The sequence below is a fragment of the Raphanus sativus genome, chromosome 1 (genome assembly GCF_000801105.2).
Source record: "Raphanus sativus cultivar WK10039 chromosome 1, ASM80110v3, whole genome shotgun sequence".
NCBI classification, from domain to species: Eukaryota; Viridiplantae; Streptophyta; class Magnoliopsida; order Brassicales; family Brassicaceae; genus Raphanus; species Raphanus sativus.
In genome coordinates, this window is record NC_079511.1 from 14,303,395 (window position 1) to 14,325,019 (window position 21,625).

General features: G+C 36.0%; 4 protein-coding genes across 10 annotated transcripts; 1 reads left to right on the top strand and 3 right to left on the bottom strand.

The window, feature by feature from the left end:
- Nucleotides 1–1,419: 1,419 nt before the first annotated feature.
- On the bottom strand, nucleotides 1,420–5,043 carry LOC108830168 (rop guanine nucleotide exchange factor 14). Of its 2 annotated transcripts, none has more exons than XM_018603767.2 (7): nucleotides 4,903–5,043; nucleotides 3,247–3,648; nucleotides 3,010–3,164; nucleotides 2,859–2,933; nucleotides 2,509–2,778; nucleotides 2,070–2,420; nucleotides 1,420–1,983 (listed from the first exon to the last, which is right to left on the bottom strand). In XM_018603767.2, exons 1-7 carry the CDS (start codon nucleotides 4,976–4,978, stop codon nucleotides 1,621–1,623), a joined length of 1,692 nt encoding a protein of 563 aa, XP_018459269.1. In that variant the 5' UTR covers nucleotides 4,979–5,043; the 3' UTR covers nucleotides 1,420–1,620. The 2 variants fall into 2 exon arrangements, with proteins under 2 accessions (XP_018459269.1, XP_018459270.1); XM_018603768.2 differs by lacking the exon at nucleotides 4,903–5,043 and adding an exon at nucleotides 3,755–3,846.
- Nucleotides 5,044–6,443: 1,400 nt separating this feature from the next.
- On the bottom strand, nucleotides 6,444–11,148 carry LOC108830169 (bystin). 6 transcript variants are annotated; one of them, XM_056986181.1, is made up of 15 exons: nucleotides 10,910–11,148; nucleotides 10,805–10,861; nucleotides 10,449–10,593; nucleotides 10,014–10,324; nucleotides 9,523–9,683; nucleotides 8,802–9,020; nucleotides 8,160–8,286; nucleotides 8,011–8,062; nucleotides 7,587–7,914; nucleotides 7,429–7,508; nucleotides 7,307–7,354; nucleotides 7,040–7,186; nucleotides 6,893–6,965; nucleotides 6,718–6,793; nucleotides 6,444–6,627 (listed from the first exon to the last, which is right to left on the bottom strand). In XM_056986181.1, the coding sequence occupies exons 4-15, from the start codon at nucleotides 10,099–10,101 to the stop codon at nucleotides 6,548–6,550; spliced, it is 1,479 nt and encodes a 492-aa protein (XP_056842161.1). In that variant the 5' UTR covers nucleotides 10,102–10,324; nucleotides 10,449–10,593; nucleotides 10,805–10,861; nucleotides 10,910–11,148; the 3' UTR covers nucleotides 6,444–6,547. The 6 variants fall into 6 exon arrangements, with proteins under 6 accessions (XP_056842161.1, XP_056842157.1, XP_018459272.1 ...); XM_056986177.1 differs by having other exon boundaries at nucleotides 10,449–10,603; XM_018603770.2 differs by having other exon boundaries at nucleotides 10,805–11,148.
- A 939-nt stretch (nucleotides 11,149–12,087) lies between these two features.
- On the top strand, nucleotides 12,088–16,694 carry LOC108830181 (AP-4 complex subunit epsilon). The gene is made up of 10 exons (XM_018603782.2): nucleotides 12,088–13,103; nucleotides 13,333–13,548; nucleotides 13,627–13,737; nucleotides 13,838–14,035; nucleotides 14,119–14,250; nucleotides 14,480–14,536; nucleotides 14,618–14,734; nucleotides 14,928–15,005; nucleotides 15,094–15,237; nucleotides 15,319–16,694. The coding sequence occupies exons 1-10, from the start codon at nucleotides 12,315–12,317 to the stop codon at nucleotides 16,288–16,290; spliced, it is 2,814 nt and encodes a 937-aa protein (XP_018459284.1). The 5' UTR covers nucleotides 12,088–12,314; the 3' UTR covers nucleotides 16,291–16,694.
- A 519-nt stretch (nucleotides 16,695–17,213) lies between these two features.
- Nucleotides 17,214–21,621, bottom strand: LOC108830182 (beta-galactosidase 15; the record flags this gene model as incomplete). The annotated part of the gene is made up of 15 exons (XM_018603784.2): nucleotides 17,214–17,756; nucleotides 17,870–18,081; nucleotides 18,165–18,386; nucleotides 18,467–18,576; nucleotides 18,666–18,966; nucleotides 19,384–19,545; nucleotides 19,627–19,745; nucleotides 19,824–19,911; nucleotides 20,005–20,110; nucleotides 20,210–20,298; nucleotides 20,378–20,521; nucleotides 20,596–20,688; nucleotides 20,764–20,830; nucleotides 21,170–21,378; nucleotides 21,475–21,621. Coding segments are annotated over 15 exons (2,457 nt in total), but the record flags the coding sequence as incomplete, so codon positions are not given.
- Between the last annotated feature and the right edge of the window lie 4 nt (nucleotides 21,622–21,625).

Below are 21,625 nucleotides of genomic sequence, written 5' to 3' on the forward strand. Positions count from 1 at the left end.
CTCAGATATGTTATTTAAATTTTTTGAAAATTCAATTATAGTTTTTCACACTCATGTTAAATCGGATATGAATTGTACATATTATGATATGTTATCCCATATCCATGATGAAAAAGTTAAGAATAGAAATAAAAACAAATAAAATATTTGTTTATTTGTTCAAAAAAAATTTATTTGTTAATTTACCAATTATCTTTATCAATCTTCTTTTACTCATACATGTTATTTACCAATTATCTTTATCAATCTTCTTTAACTCATACATGTTTAGAGCTTATTTTTGGCTAATTATTATTTTCAATTATGTTTAAAAACTTGATTATTTAGTGATTTTTTATAGTATGGAAAGAAACATTAATCAAGGTAACAAATGATGTAACTTTTATTAAAAATAATATTGACTTACAAAAGTGACCCATTATAATACGAACGATGGGACAACCCAAAATATTACTTACAAATTAACAACTAATTTTTTAAAGATCTAACTTTTGAAAATTAGTTCAGTCAATAAATATATTTGATGACTGTCCAGAAGAGATTGCAGTGCTGCCATCACAGTCTTTGTAAATATTTATATTTCTAGTTGTAATTTTTCCTAACAATTGTTATATATATTTAATAAATCTCTACCATTAGATTCGTGAAAATATAATTATTTACAACTTGCTAAGAAAATACAAAAGTAAAACATAACTCATTGTTTCTTGAATAATTAGAGAAAAAAACATGACTGAAGTTTTTTTTTTAACATGACTGAAGTTTAAACATAAATCAATGTATTTGGTATACATACATCATTGAAAATAGGCTAGAAATATATTTTTGTATGACCAAGCTCAAATTCAACAATTGTATATGAAATAGACCTTGACCCGCCAAACCGGAGGGTATTTATTTTATGTTTTTAGCTTTTTGTTTATACTAAATTTATGTATTTGTAATATTTAAACGTAAGTTTAGATTGAAAATTAATCTTTGTAGTTATAATAAAAATTTAAAGTTTAATAAAATATTCTGATATAAATTTTAAATTTCTTAACTAAAATAATTCATGTTAATTAAAGTTTCAACAATTATATAGGAATAGCTTTTCATGACAAAAATATAGGCTATAAGTATATTTTGTTTGAACAAGCTCAAATTCACCAATTGTATAAAGAGCTTTATATGACTAGAAAATCAAAATCTTATATGTATGTGAATATTCATTTATTTTCCATTTTTTTTCTCATAAAACTAAATAGGTTCAAGTATTTGTGTCTACTATTGTTCAAGTAAACTGATATACAACAATTTGATGTAGAGCTTGGATAGCCAAATAAATTATATGACATGATAGATTCACACTCCACTAAAAAATATTCCAGATTGTTCTATGAAGATCAGTTGTAAATCTGGTAGAAGACACCATTTGAAAAGATTTAAAATTGAAAGTTCATGTTTTCTTTTCCTCCACAGTCCACAGTTATGAACAAAATTGCTAATATTCATTGTTTAGAGCATGTTATCAATACATTTACAATATCCGAGACTCCATAATTTAAAGGGACCCTCTAAAACAAAAGAAAAGGAGAAGCTTCAGGTGGCACGCATCGAACTTTAAGTAAGCCCTCTAAATCAAGGAGAAGCATCAGGCGGTACTTTGCTCATACACCATATCCTACTGCTCCTGCTCGGAGTTGCTGCACTCACCGAACTGACCTTAGCATCTGCGAACAAGAAATCTAAACCAGTTTCCGCCTGTATCCCATCGGCTTTCTTCATGTCATCTGTTAGAGAATGCCTTGCACGAGACGAAAGCAAAGGCCTCTCAGGTGTTCTGTAAAGATCACGAGAGCTAGGGAAACAACTCGGTGGCGCAGGAGAGTTTGGGTTACTCAAAGAATCTTCTTTCAATATCTCTCCCATTCTTGAAAGTATCCTGTACGCCAAATTAGCAAGTGTTCTTGAATATGCCTCAAGAACCGCATGACCTACGTCCTGAAACACACAGAGAAGAAGGATCAGTCTTATAGCAAAAAAAGTATGTGCTGTTTCAGGAGTTGGTGATTCATGTTTTAATATACCTTGCCATACTGAATTTTTGTGGCATCAAGAAACGACTGAGGAAGATTAGGGTACTTGGATTTGATCTGACTTCTAAGTGCTTCCGCTCTGTTCAAGAGAAACTCATTCCGACCAGTGTCAGACAATGGATCTTTAGCAAATGACCACGGTGTCCTCACAGGAGATTTAGTGTTGATTTCCTGCTCTGTAATCCTTTCCTTCCATGCAAATATAGCAGATTCTAACTTGTTAACAGTCTCGAGCGCAGTATGTTCGGTCCCAAGCTTGAGAGATACAAGGATTTCATCCACTGTGGTTGATTCTGCAACCAACATTTTGTACAGTTCATCACCGAGGCTGTTCTTTCCAGACTGTTACAACAAAACACAAGAGTTTAGAGATAGTTGTTTACCTTATTATGATTAACCACAAGGGAGAAAAGAGAGGAAAAAACCTTACTTTGGGTATTGCTTCTTTGATAATGGATGGTACTGGCATTTCGAGAAGAACGTTTTCATTTATGGATTTAGTAGCTTTGAAGACTTGATAAACAACTTTGCCCTTGTCTAGCAGTTTCTTTCTTGCTGAGTTAGAGAGACCAGGTTTGGGCACTTTTGGTGATGGAAGCCACCATCGCTTGCTCTCGCTTGTCGTCTTGTTCGTCCCCTCAGCTCTACTACCGGTTTCTGAATACCAAAACTCTGTTTTCACCATTGAGTCCAATATCTCCTGTGGATTTTTTGCAATCATCAGGAAAAATTAAATAAGGAGGTAGATCAAAAGAAAAGAAAAAAAGGATAATAGCTTACAATTAGCATGGAGTCCAGTTTCTGAAGAGCTGGGAGATTCATATGAATGTCTGCACGAGCTTTCGGTGTCATTATCTGTTTAAAACAATAGTTTCAGTTTCAGTTTCTTGCTCTTGGAGTATATATAATCTTGGATCACTAGCTACATTACCTCAATTGATCTTCCATTGGCATCAGTTTGCTTAGTAGGGACTAACTCAATCATGTAGTTAGTTGGAGAAAGTAGCCAATCCATTTCTCTTCTCCATTTCTGTTTCTTCTCCTCAGAGAGAGGTTCCAGTTTCCATAGCTCCCCAAATATCGAGTCTGCAGACTCCACCAAGAAACTTTAGTAGACATATACCAAAAGAACATAAATGTTTAAGTGCTAGGATAGATAAAGACATACTAGCGAGATGTGTTACAGCATTAGACAAAGCCAAAGCTACTTGGATACCCTTGCATCCCCCAGTGACATCCTCCCCAAGCAATAGCTTTGAGAATTTCTCCTTCATAGCTTCCACATCCAAATGGCAGTAGACGTAGCTTGGTTTCTCCTTACCATCAAACTGTTTGGACCTTCCAGATAAGTTCAACCCATTGGAACAGTGTTCTTCATGCTTCATCGGTAACCATTTTGAAGAAAAAGAGCTGGAGGCCTCTTTGCTTGATGAACAGCTTGAGAATGCATCATCTTCCAATGAATCTGTCAGGCTGCATCCGTTTGTTCCACTCTCTTCTTCTTCTTCTTCTTCTTCATATGACTGATTGTTGATAATACAAGCTTCCAAGCCGTCGTATGTAATCATTCCTAAAAAGAAAAAGGTACACCATGTCATCTTAGAAAGATAATAAGTTGACATGCTTTAATGGACTACACCAAGTTGAGACTACTTAAAGACTATTCAAACAACTACCTTCACATATACTTATTGTTTCACTCATCAGATGGGAATCAAGAAAATAGTAGTATCATACACACGTTGTTTATGGAGGAGACTAGTGTTGTTTGTTTATGGAGGAGACTAGTGTTGTACAATACAAAAAGAAAAAAACAAATGGTATATATTAAAAAAAGAGGAATCAAAGTCGTTGTGTTCCACGAGTCTTTAATAGCTAAAGTCAAGACTTTGGTTTACTCAAGACACCTAAAACAAATTTTAAATGCTTCCTTTTCAAAAGGATATGTATAAAATAATCTCAAAAACAATGAGTTAGTAGTATCCCCATGTGGTGAAAGTTCTATACGGACCCACAAACGAAGACTTTGTTCACTCGTCACGAGTCACAACATAACCATTTTTTTCAAACGTTCACAGCATATACCAAAAATTGTTTAATCAAACACCAGTGTCTTTGATTTAATTATTATAGCTACAGCTATATCTAGTTATCTACCCTTGAAAAATGAAAGATAATCTGCAAGTCGCCTACGAAACTGGCTTGTATACACATTCAAGTGTATATGCATTCTTCTTTATTAATGAATCCACATTTTTCCTTAAATTAAATTTTCTTTATGAAATGTTTAGTCGTAATGACCATGTGAAACCAATTAATTAACTACCTACTCTTGGAAGTTTCTGAATAAATATAATCAATGATCTTAAAGAAACTGAAAGAAAAACATAGAGGACCCTCCCCCACATCCAAAGAAACAGGGTTTGGTCTTTAGAGTACAGGTCATTGAATCACACAAAATGCACTCACATCAAATTGAATGTATGCATTGATGTCGCAGGGAAAGCTACAGACTTCACGAGCCCTATTTATTACACGAATGACCGGTTTGGTGTAGATCTTTAAGGGTCTGTTATTGGTCCCATACCAATCACAAACCGGTCATATGACAAATGGGGTACCACTCACGTTTTATTTGAAAAAACAGTTATAGTCTAAATATTCTATATCATGTGTAAGCAGTAAACACCTCATTAATGAAAATACCTAAAAAGTTCTATCTTCCAGTTTTTGTCATTTATATCAGAGCTTAAGATTAAGACTTTAGTTAAGCATATGATTAGTGTGAGAATGAAAGAAGATTTGGAAATGATAAGGTACTTACTATCTTGTTCATCGAAATCAATGCTAATCTCCCTATCCCTGCTGCAGCAACCCAATCTTCTTCTCACCAGCATCATCTTTTCTTTGTGAATCTTTGTTGAAACCAGAGAGCACAAAAGCTACCAAGTTTGCGTTTTTCCTTGTTGATTACTTAAAAGAAACAATTTATCTCTTCTTCTTCTTAATCAGGTGAGACTATTAAATATACCAACACCATCTGGTCCCTCTGCAAGCATAAGTTCTTTTTTTTTTTAACTCATGAGGAAAAGAAAGGTAATAACTAACATCAAAACAAAATGGTGAGAATGGCCTCTTGTCATTTTAAATATAAAGAGAAATTAAACTTATACTAATGTTTTTTAAAGAACAATGGCTTTTATGTATGCTTGTTCTACTACCAAGAACCTGCAACCCAACCCCCAATGAACCGTGGAAAAGACAAAACTATGCTCTAAATTTTAAATTGTAAAATAAGAAAATCAGACACAAAGGAACAAGAAGAGAGAATTTTTCACTGTACAATGAAGATTAGCCACAATAAAAGATCTTTTTTTTTTTACTTTTACTAATCAGCCTTTTCAGGGTACTAATAATACTTTTTAAGGAAAGGATTAAAAGGAGTAATGATGTAGAGCTTTTACTGAAAGGAGATACTTAAGATAACAATATCTGAAATTAATTTCTGAATTCTCAATTATCCCCAAAAAATGAGTATTTTAACAGCTTTGGGCCCTAAAAAAAGTCGCAAAATCGAAAGAAATGTGAGCTATAAAAATAACATGGGATTTTGCGGAGTTTGTAGAAGTAAATCCATGGGAAGATGAACACGAACCTTGATCTCTGAAGGAAGACAATACTAAAGAAAGTAGAATCTGACGTTTAGAAGCAACCACATTCGTCCGTACAGCTGTGATTACACATATATTTAGCTATAACTGAGATAACTCTGAAGAATAAGGGAAGTGAGAGGGAGGAGTAGGAGAAGGATGGAGTTTGGCTGCTGAGAACATTTATTGTGGACGAATATTTTTCTTGACAATGCCAAATAACTTCTTTTTTTTAAAATCGATAAAATAATAACAGCCGTAGGATCTTATTGAAATGGTTGACGGTTGAGGTTTATTAGAAGAGTTTGAACTTGCAAGATAAAACAAATGAAGATCTATTATTGTTTTTGTTGCAAATTTGAATTATATAATAGTTTAATCCATTTAAGAAATTGTATAATTTTTCCTAATATACTGTATTTTTGCTTTTGACAAACTTTGACTGATTACTGTAATATTATAGAGACTAAACTAAAAACTCAAACGCTGTATAGAAATTAAAATAATAATAATAATATAAACAAAATTTGCGGAGAATACAAAAAAAAGTTTGGAATAAAAGCTGATATTTTTCTTTGAAGGAGCCATCTCAGACTTGCTTTATCAAGTGCTTCGCAAGACTGTAACCCACAAACGATTGACCTAAACATGAAAAAATCATTACGAACTTTGTATTATACAAAGAGGGTTATAAAACATATTTAAAAGGATCGGATCACAATTGATTCTGACTTAAAATTAATTAAATAACCATGACAAAACTGAACTTTCGGAGTTACTATTCGTCTTTCCAAAAAAAAAACACTAAAAGAAAAAGAATCAGTCCTCTTCCATTGGCACTTCAGGAATGTCAAACCTGTCTTCTTTGATCGGGTTGTTGATTGTAGTAACTGAAAAAGGTGAACTGCACAGTCAAGGACAAAACACAACATAACTCATATGTAATATAATTGAAAAAGAGAATTAAGAAGATATTAAAAAAAGGATATAATTAGTCAACATAGGATCATCTTTCTCTCCACGGTTTCTGCTACCCTGAAGCTCTCTCACAATCTCAGGAGTAACCTACAAAATTAACATCAAACAAGCCCAATAAGTAGTGAGTGATTCACCAAACATAATAAAAGTTAAATTTTATAAAGAGTAGAGAGAACATGTCTTTACAAGATGGTGCTTTTGCCTATTGAGAAGAGTTTGTAAATGCTCTTTGTCTTCCTTAAGTAGTTCATACTTGTACCTAACACATCAATGTCTAAACATAAGCTTACTCTTATTTGACAAAAAAAAAAATTTGTATAAAGAAAGGTGTACCGTTGCACAAAAGTAAGAAGAGACTGGTGCCAAATCACAGGCATAACTCTTATTTCGTCCACAAATCTCATAAAGTGAGCAACCAATGCATCAAGCACTCGATAAGGCATACAATATTTCTTCTCCAAAAGTGTTTTTATAAAGTAGCTGCATAATAACAAAATACTATCAGTAAGAATCGTTACAACATCACATGATATCGGACAAGCATAATATAATTTCACTCACTCCTATTAAAAATAGTCTAAAGGAACAGAACAGGTTTACCTTGTTGTACCACAATACTCCATCTCAGCCAGATTTAGCAAAGCAATACTGCAGTTCATGTAAGAAAATTACTAAGCAATCTGAAAATTGTCAAAAAAGATGTTCTATCTATGTAATCATACCCTGAGTGATCCACAGGGAAAGAGCACTTTTCAAGAATGCTCCCTAGAATAACAGCTTCTCGGAGACTGCATGTACCCGACTGAATAAATAATAATCCAAGGAACATGGTAAGAACACTGCAACACACTGCAAAAGATTCAGGAAGAGGAACATGTACCTTACAAAGAGGGAACAGTATCCCTTTGTTGAAAGCACTAGGCTTGTATAGCGACTTTTTTACAGCCTGGTACAGAGCAAAATGCAGCCTCTTGTTCTTCCTAATATCCTCTCTCACACGCGGAAGCAGAACGTAGTTGTAGAACCGCTGAATCTGGCTGTTTTTCAAGTGGTGCGCGAAGATTCTTGTGGCTTGATACATTGCGTTAGGTGACCATTTCTCTGGCTCGGTCAAGTACAGCACATCCTGCCAACGTTCCATTTTAGTGATGCGCACAAATGCTTTAGGCATTTTCCCAACCGTGTACTCACTCATAAGCTTGGCAACACTGCAATACGATCATCTCAGAAGCAGTGAGAAACACACTACACAAATTATGTGGACGTGAGGAGCAAAAGGAATGGAGAGAAGAACAAAACATTACCCTTTATATAGTTTAGCTATGTTAGGGTCCATTTGAGGATCAGGACGCTCTTCTGCCAAAAAAAAAAAAAAAAAAAAAAAAAGATAAAAAGATTTAAAATCAGCAACAATTATCAAAAAACAGAAGAGAGATATGTATGATCATCAAACCTTGAGCTAACTCGGCGTCATTATCTTTGATCTTCTTGATAATGATATTTGCTAGAGTACGCTGAGGAGGCGCGTTCTTAGCGAAGAATGACTCGAACAACTTCTCGTCGTCCTCATTGACATCCTCCTGAGATTCACACAGTATATAAATTGTAAGCACACATAGGCAACAAAGTCTGTATCATCTAAAAATGTTCATCTTTTCCTAACATAAAATAAAAAATGACAATAAACCTCAATGAATCGGCAACTAACCCATAAAACAAGTCACGATGTGAAAGTCAAAATTGAAACGATATTGGTCCGTTGGTGACTTGGTGCATAATAATGACGACAAATGAAACAAAAAAAAAAATCAACCACTTATTTATATCTTCTCATATTTGTTTATCAAGAGAAGACCAAAAAAAGTTCTGAACTATAAATCCTACCAAACTTAGCAAACGAACTTTTTTTTTTTAGCAAATTAAATTTGATCAGGAAGAAGACAATAACAAGTAGTAACCATGAAAATTTAATATAGGGTGAAATAGACTTCTTTAACAACGTTTAACACTGAAACCGTAAAATAAAAAGCTAGAGAGAGAGAGAGAGAGAGAGAGAGAGAGAGAGAGAGAGAGAGAGAGAGTAAAAGGCACTCACTTGATAACAATCATCATCATCATCGAACTCTCCGTCAAAATCATCAATGTCATCTTCCTCCTCTTCAATCACTCTCTTCTCCTCTTCTGCAGTCAAGGCAGAGGCAGCGGAAAACACGGCGGTGATGGGGTTACTCTCGGCGTTCTCTTCATCAGCGATCTCTTTTTGCTGGGCAAGAGCTACCTTCATGATCTTCGAGCTGATACCAGCCTCAAGCAACTGCACAAGGAAAGGAAAGGGAATTTATATTAAAACATTCTAGCAAGCTCGTGAGAACTGAAGTTTACTGTTGAATAATGCCTATTTGTTCTCAAACCACAAAACATAAAAGTGGGAAAAGAACGTAACAAGTCAAGCTGTTATTTTGGTAATAAGATAAAAGTCTTTGTAAGTCGCTTGTTGCAGTAATCAAAGTGAAAGTCAAAAAGTGTGGGCTACATTACATATGGAGAGTACTCCTGAGTCCTAAGTCTAAGTTAATAATAAGGCAATATGGAGAACAATCGAAAGTGTTCTGTTCTCTGTATAAATATGTAATGGCCAGTGTTGTGTAATGTAAGAAAGTGAAAAAATCAGTTTCTCCACCACTTTACTCTAAGCTTTCAAAAGTCCAAAAAACGTTTTCTCTATTTTGAACAAGAATACAAAACAGAGTAAATAAAAAAGTGATGACGATGGCCTGCAATTTCCTGCAGTTCACAACATTTACAACAGTCATCACCTTCTCTTGCTGCTGATGGGTTTTGGGAACCTTTGATCGTTTTCTGGAAGATGCGATGGATGCGTCGTCGTCATCGGTGGTGATGAAAGACTGTGTGTTGATAATCCTATCTCGTTTCTTCTTCGCCATTCTTGTCCAATCCAATCCCAATCCAACCCAACCTGTGAGAATGAGAAAGAAGGCGGCAGCTGTTCAAACCTTTCGTCGTTGGTATTAAAACCTAAGCATGAAAGAAAGAACAAAATCTCTTTACTTGCGGGCTGGGTTTATTGATTCTATAGATCATTATGTTGGCCCATACGGCCCAACTTGAAAGTTATGAATCAATCATCAATACAAATTTATAATTAAAATTTTTAAACGTTGTCAAAAAAAAAAAAAAAAAAAACATGAAAGAAACACAGTAAAACTTGTTATAGAATTTGAAGCAAAAACCAGACAAACGATCCCTAACTCAAAACCAGCTCATATAATTAGATAAGGAAACATACCAGTGGCCTGTAAACAAACCTCGTGGCTAGAGAGTTGACAATTGTGTTTCTGAGAAGATGGTGGTGGCTTCTGTTTGTAGTAGCGCATGAATTCCCGAGACCCAAGAGTCCTGGACGTTACTTTGTTCTCACAAGCTCAGACCCACCAAAACAGAGGACTGAATAGAGAGAGGCCTGCTGCTGTAGCTTTGCATCTTCTTCATCACCACCATCACCGTAATGCACTTTGCAGTGGCTTTTGGCTACAGCTTCCAAACTAGTGAAAGGTGGCACAGTTCATTGGACTGCAGACAAATGAAGTCCCTCTTCACCTGTAAGAGAAACAAGTACTCGATATCAGGAATGAAGAAACCACGGAAACAGATTAACGACACTTTTGATAAATAAATGACACTTCAAGTAACTTCAATTGGAAACAGATTAGAAACTAATTACCCATCAGAAAGTTATCCGGCTTAATAATATCAGGATGAAGACAACCATGGAAACAGAAACAAGTACATTCCTCCTTCGGTAACTTCTTCCATATCTTTTTTTCATCATCAGTGATCTTTATAACGAGGGGGACATTGAAAGCTTCCTGCAAGTATCTACCAAAAAAGACAATGACAAGCATAAAGGACAAGCATTGAGCTTAAAAAAAAAAAAGACAAATAGCTTTATTATGATGTGAATTATTATGATCTTATCAAAATCCTGTGTTAACAACACTCAGCCAAAAGAAGATAACTTTCACCATCCCCATCAACGCAAATCAAAAACAGAATCATCAAACACACAAAGTTTGATACCTTTGTGTGCAGAAGACGCCACGGCGGAGGAAGACGTGAGCTCGGCGAGAAGTGAGTCTTTCGACACGAGCTATCAGCGACTCGTCTATCCTATCGCTGCCGAACTTTTCGATCACCTTCTCGTGATCGACATTACCGGAAACGACCCACGGAGTCACAGCTTGCGCCTTCTCCGATGATGACGATTCAGGCTCTTGTTTCTCAAGCTCAGCATCTCATCCAACAAACGGTTGATCTCGTGATATTCAGGCTCTTGTTTCTCAAAACCATAGATAACATCGACAAATAAATTTCTCAGACCCACAAAAAAAAAAAACATTGACGAAGAAGAAGAAGAAAGAGAGGTCATATTTTTCCCCTTTTGTTTTAGCCAATAACAAGAAGACACATATGGGATTACTAACTCTAAAACAAAGGCAAAACCACTTGTTATACGTAGGGTGGGCCAAAAACCCAAACCAAACCAAACCGAACCAACCGAACCAACCAAACCGAAGTTAAACCTGATCAAACCAAACCGTGCTCTTTATGTAACCCAATTGGTTCATGTTTTACTCAACTCGAACGGTTTGGTTTGGGTTCAAACCAAACCAAACCGATAATCCAATATATATATAGTAAAAATATATATGATATATATATATATATATATGTATTAACATATTGTAAATCTTAGTTAAAGTTTCGTTTTTCATTTTTTCATAATTTCTATATCTTTAAAAAAAAATTATAAATACGATTCAAATAATATAAAAGATCATGTAGTAAGTTTTTATATTTTCACTCTATCGTTTATGAGTTGATTATTTTTTAATAAAAGTATAAAACTGATGTCTTCATATTTTATAACCAACCCGAACTTCATCGAACCAAACTAGACCATAATAATATAAACCGAACTAAATCTAAACCAAACCGAACTGAATCGAACCGAATTAAATCCAAACCGAACCCAAACCAAAGCTACTTTGGTTTTAATTGGTTTGAGTTTTATAAAACCCAAATTACCCAAACTAAACCGAACCCGAAACTAAACCGAAATGCCCACTCCGAAACTAAACCGAAATGCCCACCCCTAATTATATGGTTACAATTTCACATTCCTGAGAAAGTCCAGATTGTTATATGGTTTTGTATAAATCACTTTTCATTAAACCGAAAAACAAATGCAAAACCAGATTCCGGTTAATATTAAACCGCAACTCCGACGATTGAACCACTTTCTACACTGCAGTGTTGGTATTACAAGCTCGTATGCACGCACACGCGTGTTGGTTTGGGCGACAAAACTCTCGCTGTCTCTCCTTTTTAGTTACTAAAAATCTCTTTCACGTTTTTCACCTTCCAGATCTCATTTTATCTTCTCGCCGAACACGCTCACGGGAACAAGCAAAGCATAAAGAAGGAGGAGGATACTTCGCATGGTCTCTGATCAGAACAACCAACCCTAATCCAAATTCATCGATCGGAGGACAAATCCAATTCCAATTAAGTGAGTGAGAGAGAGAGGATGGAGCAGCTGAAGACAATAGGGAGAGAGCTAGCGATGGGATCACAAGGAGGATTCGGCCAGTCGAAGGAGTTTCTCGATCTGGTCAAATCGATCGGAGAGGCACGATCCAAAGCCGAGGAAGACCGAATCGTGCTGAGCGAGATCGACACACTCAAACGGAAGCTCCTGGAGCCAGACATCCCCAAGAGGAAGATGAAAGAGTACATCATCCGCCTCGTCTACATCGAGATGCTCGGCCACGACGCTTCCTTCGGCTACATCCACGCCGTCAAGATGACGCACGACGACAGCCTCCTCCTCAAACGCACCGGTTACTTGGCCGTCACGCTCTTCCTCAACGAGGATCACGATCTCATCATCCTCATCGTCAACACGATTCAGAAGGATCTAAGGTCCGATAACTACCTCGTCGTCTGCGCGGCGCTTAATGCGATATGTAGGCTGATCAATGAGGAGACGATACCGGCGGTTTTGCCTCAGGTGGTTGAGTTGCTTAACCACGGGAAGGAAGCTGTGAGGAAGAAAGCTATTATGGCTTTGCATAGGTTTCATCGCAAGTCTCCTTCTTCGGTTTCGCATTTGATCTCTAATTTCAGGAAGAGGTTGTGTGATAATGATCCGGGAGTGATGGGTGCGACGCTCTGTCCTCTCTTTGATCTCGTTAGTGAAGATGTTTCTTCGTACAAGGATTTAGTTAGTAGTTTCGTCAGCATTCTCAAACAGGTCACTGAGAGAAAGTTGCCAAAGAGTTATGATTACCATCAAATGCCTGCACCCTTCATCCAGGTTCGGCTTCATTTATGTGTTGTTGTCTTTTTTTTTTTAAATATACAGAGGTATCCTGGCCTCACAGAAGTGGTCCAGACTAGTCATGTGTTGCCACATGTCGGTCATCTGTCCCTGGCGATGCTGAAATGTTAATTCCCTAGTGGTCGGGATTCGAATTTTATGTGTTGTTGTCGCTTTAACATTTGCAATTTGCTGACATCAAGTTTGTCACTTTATGTCTTTTTAGATCAAGTTGCTCAAGATATTGGCTCTGCTGGGTAGTGGTGATAAGAGCGCGAGTGAAATCATGTATATGGTGCTTGGAGATTTGTTCAGAAAGTGTGATTCCTCTACCAATATAGGAAATGCCATCCTTTATGAGTGTATTCGCTGTATCTCCTGTATAATTCCAAGCCCCAAACTGTTGGAAGCTGCTGCTGATGCTATCTCCAAGTTTTTGAAGGTTGGTCTTTCTGACTTGGGAGTTTATACACTTGGTGGTCTTATGATGTTATCTAAATCCTGTGGTGACTATTTGTAGAGTGATAGTCACAATCTGAAATACATGGGGATTGATGGTCTTGGTCGATTGATAAAAATAAGCCCTGACATTGCTGAGCAGCACCAACTTGCTGTGATAGATTGTTTGGAGGTGAGCAACTATAAAGGAAACTACGTTTACTTGTTTTTTTTTTCATGTCAGCAGTCGTTTTTTTTCTGTTGCCTGATGGTTTCGTTGCTACGTTCGACAGGATCCAGATGATACACTAAAGAGGAAAACTTTTGAATTGCTGTACAAAATGACCAAGTCCTCTAATGTTGAAGTGATTGTAGACCGAATGATTGATTACATGATTAGTATCAATGACAATCATTACAAAACTGAGATAGCATCTCGTTGTGTTGAGTTGGCCGAACAATTCGCTCCAAGCAATCAATGGTTCATCCAGGTAGCAAGCCAACCTCTTTTGGACACTACCTACTTGTAGAATTTTGTTTTGGTTGACAAAAATTTAAATTGCCCGTACTGCAGATTATGAACAAAGTCTTCGAGCATGCAGGAGATCTGGTAAATGTTAAGGTGGCGCATAATCTGATGCGTTTGATTGCTGAAGGATTCGGAGAAGAGGATGACGATGCAGACAGCAAGCTTAGATTATCAGCTGTATGTTGTTCATTCCCTTTGTGTTCGTTCTGCTTTCGTGTACAAAGAGATTGGTTGTTCTAGTTTTGGTGATATATGGACTCCTTTTATACATAAATGAGGTGATATCTCAAATGGTAATACTAAAGTTAGGAGTAACTCTGATCATGTCTTACTTCCCGGTTTTGTTTCATTGGTTTAGAGACTCTGTTTTTGTATCGTGCTTATGAATGTGCTTTTCTCGATGCAGGTAGAATCGTACTTGCAGATTATCAGTGAGCCAAAGCTCCCATCCCTGTTCCTTCAGGTTGATTTTGTTTTCTGACCTCTCAGCCTACCTTTTTTGCACATCAAATCTATGCTTCTTCATTTTGGGTTTAATATCCAGGTCATTTCTTGGGTGTTGGGGGAATATGGCACAGCTGACGGGAAGTATTCTGCCTCCTATATCACTGGAAAGCTGTGCGATGTGGCTGATGCATACTCAAGTGATGAAACTGTTAAGGTAGCTTGGCAACATTCAATATGATGCATCTAGAAACCTTTTGCCTTCTTCGTTGTTTCCTCTCTTGTGTGTCGAGTTCTCTTTGAGATCTCCGTTCATGTTAGCTTCATATAGTGACAACATAGTGAAGACTGGATGCAATGCAAATGTGACTAACCCATTGCATGCTAATTGTTTTCTGTTCTTATTGAAGGGATATGCTGTTTCTGCACTGATGAAGATTTATGCATTTGAAATTGCATCTGGGAGAAAGGTGGATGTTTTGCCAGAGGTATGTATGTATCTTTAGACGTTTCTGGAATAGAAAAAACACGATCAGTACCCTGCTTTGTCATGGACTGATTAGTTTATAAATGCAGTGCCAATCTTTGATCGAGGAGCTACTTGCTTCACATTCAACAGATCTGCAGCAACGTGCATATGAACTTCAGGCTCTTCTTAGTCTAGATGCCCGTGCTGTGGAGAGTATTCTACCTTTAGATGCTAGTTGCGAAGATATCGAGGTGAACTTTTCTCTTCATGCATTCCGTTGTAACGTGGATTTCCTGAATCTTACAGTCTTTTTTCTTTCTTTCTGAATTTAGGTTGATAAGGATCTTTCATTTCTCAATGGCTACATCCAACAAGCTATCGAGAGTGGAGCGCAACCTTATATTTCTGAGAGAGAGCGCTCTGGTATGCTGGAAACAACTGATTACCATTCCCAAGATCATCATGAGGTTCCATCTCATGCTCTTAGATTTGAAGCCTATGAACGTCCAAAGCCAGCATCAGTGCCAACACAAGCTTCGACCGAGCTTGTTCCAGTACCCGAGCCTTCTTATTACAGAGAGGCACACCAGCCGATTTCAACTTCTTCCGTGTCTGAAAGAGAGTCATCAGATATCAAGCTGAGACTCGATGGAGTTAAACAAAAATGGGGTAGACCCAGCTATCAGTCGTCCACATCCGCTTCTTCTACTCCTCCGCAAGCAGCAAATGGTACCAGTAGTCACCCGGACGTTGGAGTTGGCTCATCTAGCTTAAAACCTCGAAGCAGTTATGAATCAAAGAAACCCGAAATTGATCCTGAGAAACAGAGACTCGCTGCATCCTTGTTTGGTGGATCATCATCGTCAAGATCTGATAGAAAGTCATCTTCTGGTGGACACAAGCCGGCAAAAGGAACAGCTAACAAACCCCCCAAGGAAAATCCAATCCCTGTTCAGCCGCCACCAGACTTGCTCGACTTTGGCGAGCCAACTGCTACAAGTGTAACAGCAACGGATCCTTTTAAAGAGTTGGAAGGGCTTATGGATTCTTCGAGCCAAGATGGTGGTTCAACCGATGTGATGGGACTATACTCAGATGCAGCGCCTGTGACCACAACCACAAGTGTTGACTCTCTCTTATCAGAACTGTCTGATAGCTCCAAAGGGAACCCAGGCATATATCAATCCCAAACCTCAAAAGGACTAAACTCAAAGGAAGCTCTCGAGAAAGATGCTCTTGTTAGACAAATGGGTGTGAACCCAACAAGTCAGAACCCTACACTGTTCAAAGATCTCCTCGGCTAGCAGAACCATTCTCCGACCAAACCATCCATCGACTCACATCATCATCATCAACAACGTCGCCACCTTCTCATACTTGGTAATGCGCTGTGGAGTTTGGGGATTAGTATGTTTCTGATTCAAGAACAGCTTTTTGTTGTACCTATGTTGCTTCTCAATAGAAACTTTCAGTTTACAAAACACAAAGAGAGAGAGGTAAGTCACGTTTCAAGTTTTTTTTTCTTTCAATGGTTCCTCTTTTTTTTTTCTGGAGTATCAGTGAATGGTTACCGTACGGCCGTTGAGTTTGAGCTTCTCTTGTTGTGTTTATAGAACATTTGTATTGTCTTTTTACTTCTTAGAGGTGTTTGATATTTCTTATAAAATATACACTTCCTTTCAGAATAAAAGATTTAAGTGTAGGAATATTTTTCCTCTCATCCTTCCAGCAAAGCTAATGCTAAACTGTAGTTTCTATCTCCAACAATTAATTTGGAGATACATTGATCGGCTTTCAAAACAGATTTCCATATTCGTCCCCTATGAGTTACCAGAACGTGTTATTGCAACAAAAAATTGAAAATCAAGTTCCTTTATAATAGCCAAGAGAAGATGTCACGGACTTCATCAAATCATTAATGCTTAGATACCACCATATATGTTATGTCGCAATATATACATATATGAAAACTCTTATCAGAGAGTCAATATGTAGAAGATTGTAAGGAAATCTAAATAGAACGAGTGTGCGTATACCTTAAATCAGAGAGAATATGTAAACCGTAGCCAAAAAACTAAGCATGAGAACACATCAAATTATGTCGTTGAATACTTGTTACATTGAAGAGAACATTCAACTTATATTTCAGAGCGAGTGGGGAAGGGGGAGAAGAAATTACCACAGTTGATCTTGATCCTAGTCAAGAAGATGATCATGGATAATGTAATATAAGAAGGTGTTCTTTTATTGAATAAAACCATCCATCGAAACTAATGATGGATGCAACGTTCCTAGGATTAAATCACCTAAATCCAGCAGAAAACAAAGTCTACATAATTTGAAAATAAAAATAAGGAAAAACACCGCAAATCTAGAAGAAACCTAGCAAAGAGCTTCCACTGCAAGACTTCTAGTAGCACCATCGCATTCAGGTACTCCAAATTTCTCTGTGGAAACATTAACGGAACATTTTTCTTTTCCAACACATTCTGCACTGAGAATATTAACAACATCTTTGCTTGCTTCACAAGTTCCTTTCTCAAATGATCCACATTTGCCTCGTGGGTTACCGAAAGAGGCGAATTTGATAGCAGAAATAGGCCTTCCATTGCAGGAAAGTTCAAGAACATTCTTCTCATAGACATTTGCACAGACACCTCCCACTCCAACAGTTTGGAAATTGACAAATGATGGGTTTCCTCCAATCTCTTCAAACAAAACTAATATGTTATCTCCTTTTGGATTCAAGAAAGAACGAGGAACATGGTACCTGTTTAAGAAATAAAACACCAAATTTTAATAAGTCCGTGCAAGTTTTAATTCTAAACTAAAACTAATTAAAAATATTTAATTTTGGAACCTAATCAAATTTAGAAAATGTACCATCGTTGGGTAGGTTCTCCACAATTAGTTTGACACTTTTCCGCATAGTACGCCCCTCTATAATTACATTCAGTAGAACAACCATCTTCAGTTGAAAGAAACGCCGGCCAGTAACGTCCAATGTTGTTTCCATTGATCCAGGCTGTACCTTTTCCTAGTCCCAGAAGATCAACAACAACTGATTCACTTCCCAATGGAGCCTTGAAGGTAGTCTGAAAGACAATTTAAATGATATGATTGATATTAAATCACTAGGATTTTGGTTAGTTCTTGTTGAATGACAATATCCACCTACCTTGTACCAAGTCATGGTACGGTTGAATGGTACACTGTCACCTGACCATTTAGACGGTGACTCAGAACTGAAGAGCTGGTTCTCAAATCCACTTAGACCAGTTTTATAGCTCCATTTATGAGTAGACAAGTCCTTTACAATGGTTTCATCATCATTTTTTCCAATAATAAAAACAGGTCCAGTTATTCCAGCTGGAACATTCTCAAAGAAAGCACCATAGTTCTATGAAAAAAAAAATAGTTAGAAATAAATAAAATGGTTACAAGTTAAGAAAATTCAACATAATAATAAGTCAAACTTACAGGAAGTCCTACGGTTATACTTAAGAGAGAAATGACATTATCACCAGGGTTAAACTTTGCTTCTTGCTCAAAAACATAATGAAACTTTCCATTTTCTGCATGATAATTACCTAAAACAGAAATCAATTAATAATACTTTTATAAGTAGTAAGCTAGTATTGTTGAGATTTGACAAAAAAAAATATATCAGTTTACTTACCAACATGTTGTCCATTGACAAAAGCATGAAGCACATGAGCAGTACTGTTGATACGCAGAGACATGTTCTCACCCAAAACTGGATCTTCTTCTTTAAGATTAAGAGTAGTCATGTACCAAAGATAATCACTTTGGTCATTGCTTACTATTTTTTGATCAAACAACTGTTTCATTGTAGATTCTCCTTTTCCTTTTAAAAGGAAGTTGTCTATGTTCTCCGGTTTCCATAACCATTTCAAATTTATAGGCTCATCCTCAGCTTCATTTGGTTTCTTAATCATCACTGAAGTTTGAGTGTTTATCTGAAAATGTAAAATAAAAAAAAATGCATTAAAGGTTTTTTTCCTTTTTTTTGTAACAAACATTAAAGGTTATAGCTTAAAATTTTATAATGATCATCAATATGAAATATAAAATCAAAATTCCACAAAGGAAAATGCGATATATAATATATAATTACTTTTGAAATACTAACATAAAAGGTTTACGTATAACAGACAACCCACAAACACAAATGAAAAACTATTTCAGTTGGAGTATAATAATAATTATTAATTTGAAAAAAACAAACTGTATAAAGAATATTATTTCGTATGTTATGACCATAACTCTTATGTATGCAACAATCGACACAAGTAAGAATCTGGTAGAGAAAATATATAAAAAGATTAAATTTGAATGCAATCGTCAATAATTGAATGTAACAAAAAAGGACAAACCTTAGCAGTATTATAAACCTCAGTTTTGCAATCTGGTAAAATGCTAACGGACCAAGTCGGGACAATATAAGTTTCTCCTTGGAAATTGATTGTTGCATCGGAAGTTTCATTAACATTTCCAAAGAAACAGCTTGATCCTTCTTCAGTTTTATAAATTGTTGCCTAAAACATACATGTTCATGATAAGTAACTAGTTCAAAAGTAACATGTTTAATATTGGTAAGCAAAAAGAAAAATATTTACCGATACAAAATTTCCAAAATCAATGGTGGAGACATTTCCATAGGTAAGAGTTTTTTCCATAGAGTGAAGGACATCATGAAGTTGTTTTAAGTGTCCGTATTTTGGTTGATTCAAATTACCTGATAAATTTTCATCATGTTAATACTTAAACTTAATCTTCGAAACTAACTTAAAATATGAATATAATTTGAATTTACCATATTCGTCAAGAGGAGCATCATAATCATATGAAGTTGTGATGTATGGACCACCTGCGGTTCTATCAAAGTTTGTGCCTCCATGATACTACAATAATAAATCATTCATTGAATGTTCCTAATTAATATATATGTTAGTGTACTTTGTTAACTAAATTAAAATTTCATCATAACGACTGACCATGTAATAATTCTGGAAAGTTCCTCCTCTTTGAAAGAATCTTGCAACAGCAAAAGCAACATCTTCTGTTGTTCTATGAGGATTTTTGCCTCCCCAATTCTGATACCTATGCAAATATTAAGGAAGATATATGTATGTAAGATAATAAATTTAAAGAAAATATAACCGACGTTTTATGTATTCATGCCAGTAATATAAAACTAACCATCCTGTCCAGTTTTCAGTCCACATCTTAGGAGTGTTGGCGTTGTTTGGTTGAAAGTTGTCGCAATAATAACCATTACATGTGTTCAACTAAATTCAAACAATTTTAAAATATATAATTTTGCATAAAATAATTAAAATATATTTACTAAAATACTCAGCTAGTTACCATAGGTTGAGGAGCATCATCTTGTTGACACATGATCCATGGTACACCAACATCAAGAGATTGAGCCATGTTTGCACACCATTGAATGTATGATTTACCCGCTTCTCCATATGATCCAATTACATTTCCATATTCATTTTCTATCTGCAAGAAAATAGTGTTAAGAAATTTTTATAACATAGTAACAAACAGAGTAGTGTTAAAATAAAATCGATTACCTGTGCAAGTATAATAGGACCTCCTTGTGATGCAAATAATTTTTCTTTCTTGACCATATTAACTATCATAGTTGTGAAGTTTTGCATCTCATTCTATACAAAAAAAAATATACAATATCAAATGATAATAATACATATTTGAGAAACAAAATGTTTGATTAATCTTACCATAAAGGCTTTGTTAGTAGTCCTGAATTCCATAGCGGGCATGTTGTGCAGCCATACAGGAAATCCACTATTAAAAATGATTACACAATTACCGATCAAGAACAATACACGGACGCGTTAGGGATTTTATTAAAACTGACATGTAAAATAATAGCTACCGATTACTAACACGTCCCGTTTATAAGTATGTAAGAGAAACTGATATGTATTAAAAAATTTACTAAAGCAAATTGGAGAAAGACTCGCAAAAGTTACCAACACATTAGGGATTTATTAAAACAGATTGGTATGTACGAGAGCAGCTATGAAATACAACGCATCACGTTTAGGTGTATGTAAGAGAAACTGATATGTATGAATGTATGTAAGAAGTTGCTAACGCATTAGGGATATATATGTTAATTACCCATAGTTCCATTCGGCACAAACGTATGGTCCTATGCGAAGAACGCCGTATAACTTTTGATCTTGAATGGTTTTCAAGAACCGAATGAGATCTAGATTTCCGGAGAAATCATATTGACGACGAGTAGGTTCATGAACATTCCAAAAAACATATGTTTCTATAGCATCAAGACCTCCTTCTTTGCCTTTTCCTATAAGATCCGGCCACATCTAAAAAATAATTAATAAAAAAATTATTATAATCGCTAGTGAACATAAATATAACTACCATCAGTCATAGATATGAATTATTCATGATTTAATTACCTCTGGGGTACTTCTAGGGTAATGAATCGAGCCGGAGAGAAGAACTCGCCTATTACCATCAATGGTGATTGCTCGTCCATCGTGAGAAACAATCGTAGCGTAGACACTACTTTCTAAGAACAAGAGACAACATACGAGAAACCTAAGAGAA

Coding starts and splice junctions, on each gene's coding strand:
- LOC108830169 (XM_056986181.1), bottom strand. CDS start 10,101: ATGCGCTACTACAAACAGAAGCCACCACCATCTTCTCAGAAACACAAT. Junction 7,509..7,586: donor TACTGTTCCCTCTTTGTAAG/GTACATGTTCCT, acceptor TTATTTATTCAG/TCGGGTACATGCAGTCTCCG. Junction 7,355..7,428: donor TTCCCTGTGGATCACTCAGG/GTATGATTACAT, acceptor CATGAACTGCAG/TATTGCTTTGCTAAATCTGG.
- LOC108830168 (XM_018603767.2), bottom strand. CDS start 4,978: ATGATGCTGGTGAGAAGAAGATTGGGTTGCTGCAGCAGGGATAGGGAG. Junction 3,165..3,246: donor TGCTGTAACACATCTCGCTA/GTATGTCTTTAT, acceptor TGGAGTCTGCAG/ACTCGATATTTGGGGAGCTA. Junction 2,779..2,858: donor AACTGGACTCCATGCTAATT/GTAAGCTATTAT, acceptor AAAAATCCACAG/GAGATATTGGACTCAATGGT.
- LOC108830181 (XM_018603782.2), top strand. CDS start 12,315: ATGGAGCAGCTGAAGACAATAGGGAGAGAGCTAGCGATGGGATCACAA. Junction 14,036..14,118: donor GCAATCAATGGTTCATCCAG/GTAGCAAGCCAA, acceptor CCCGTACTGCAG/ATTATGAACAAAGTCTTCGA. Junction 15,238..15,318: donor CTAGTTGCGAAGATATCGAG/GTGAACTTTTCT, acceptor TTCTGAATTTAG/GTTGATAAGGATCTTTCATT.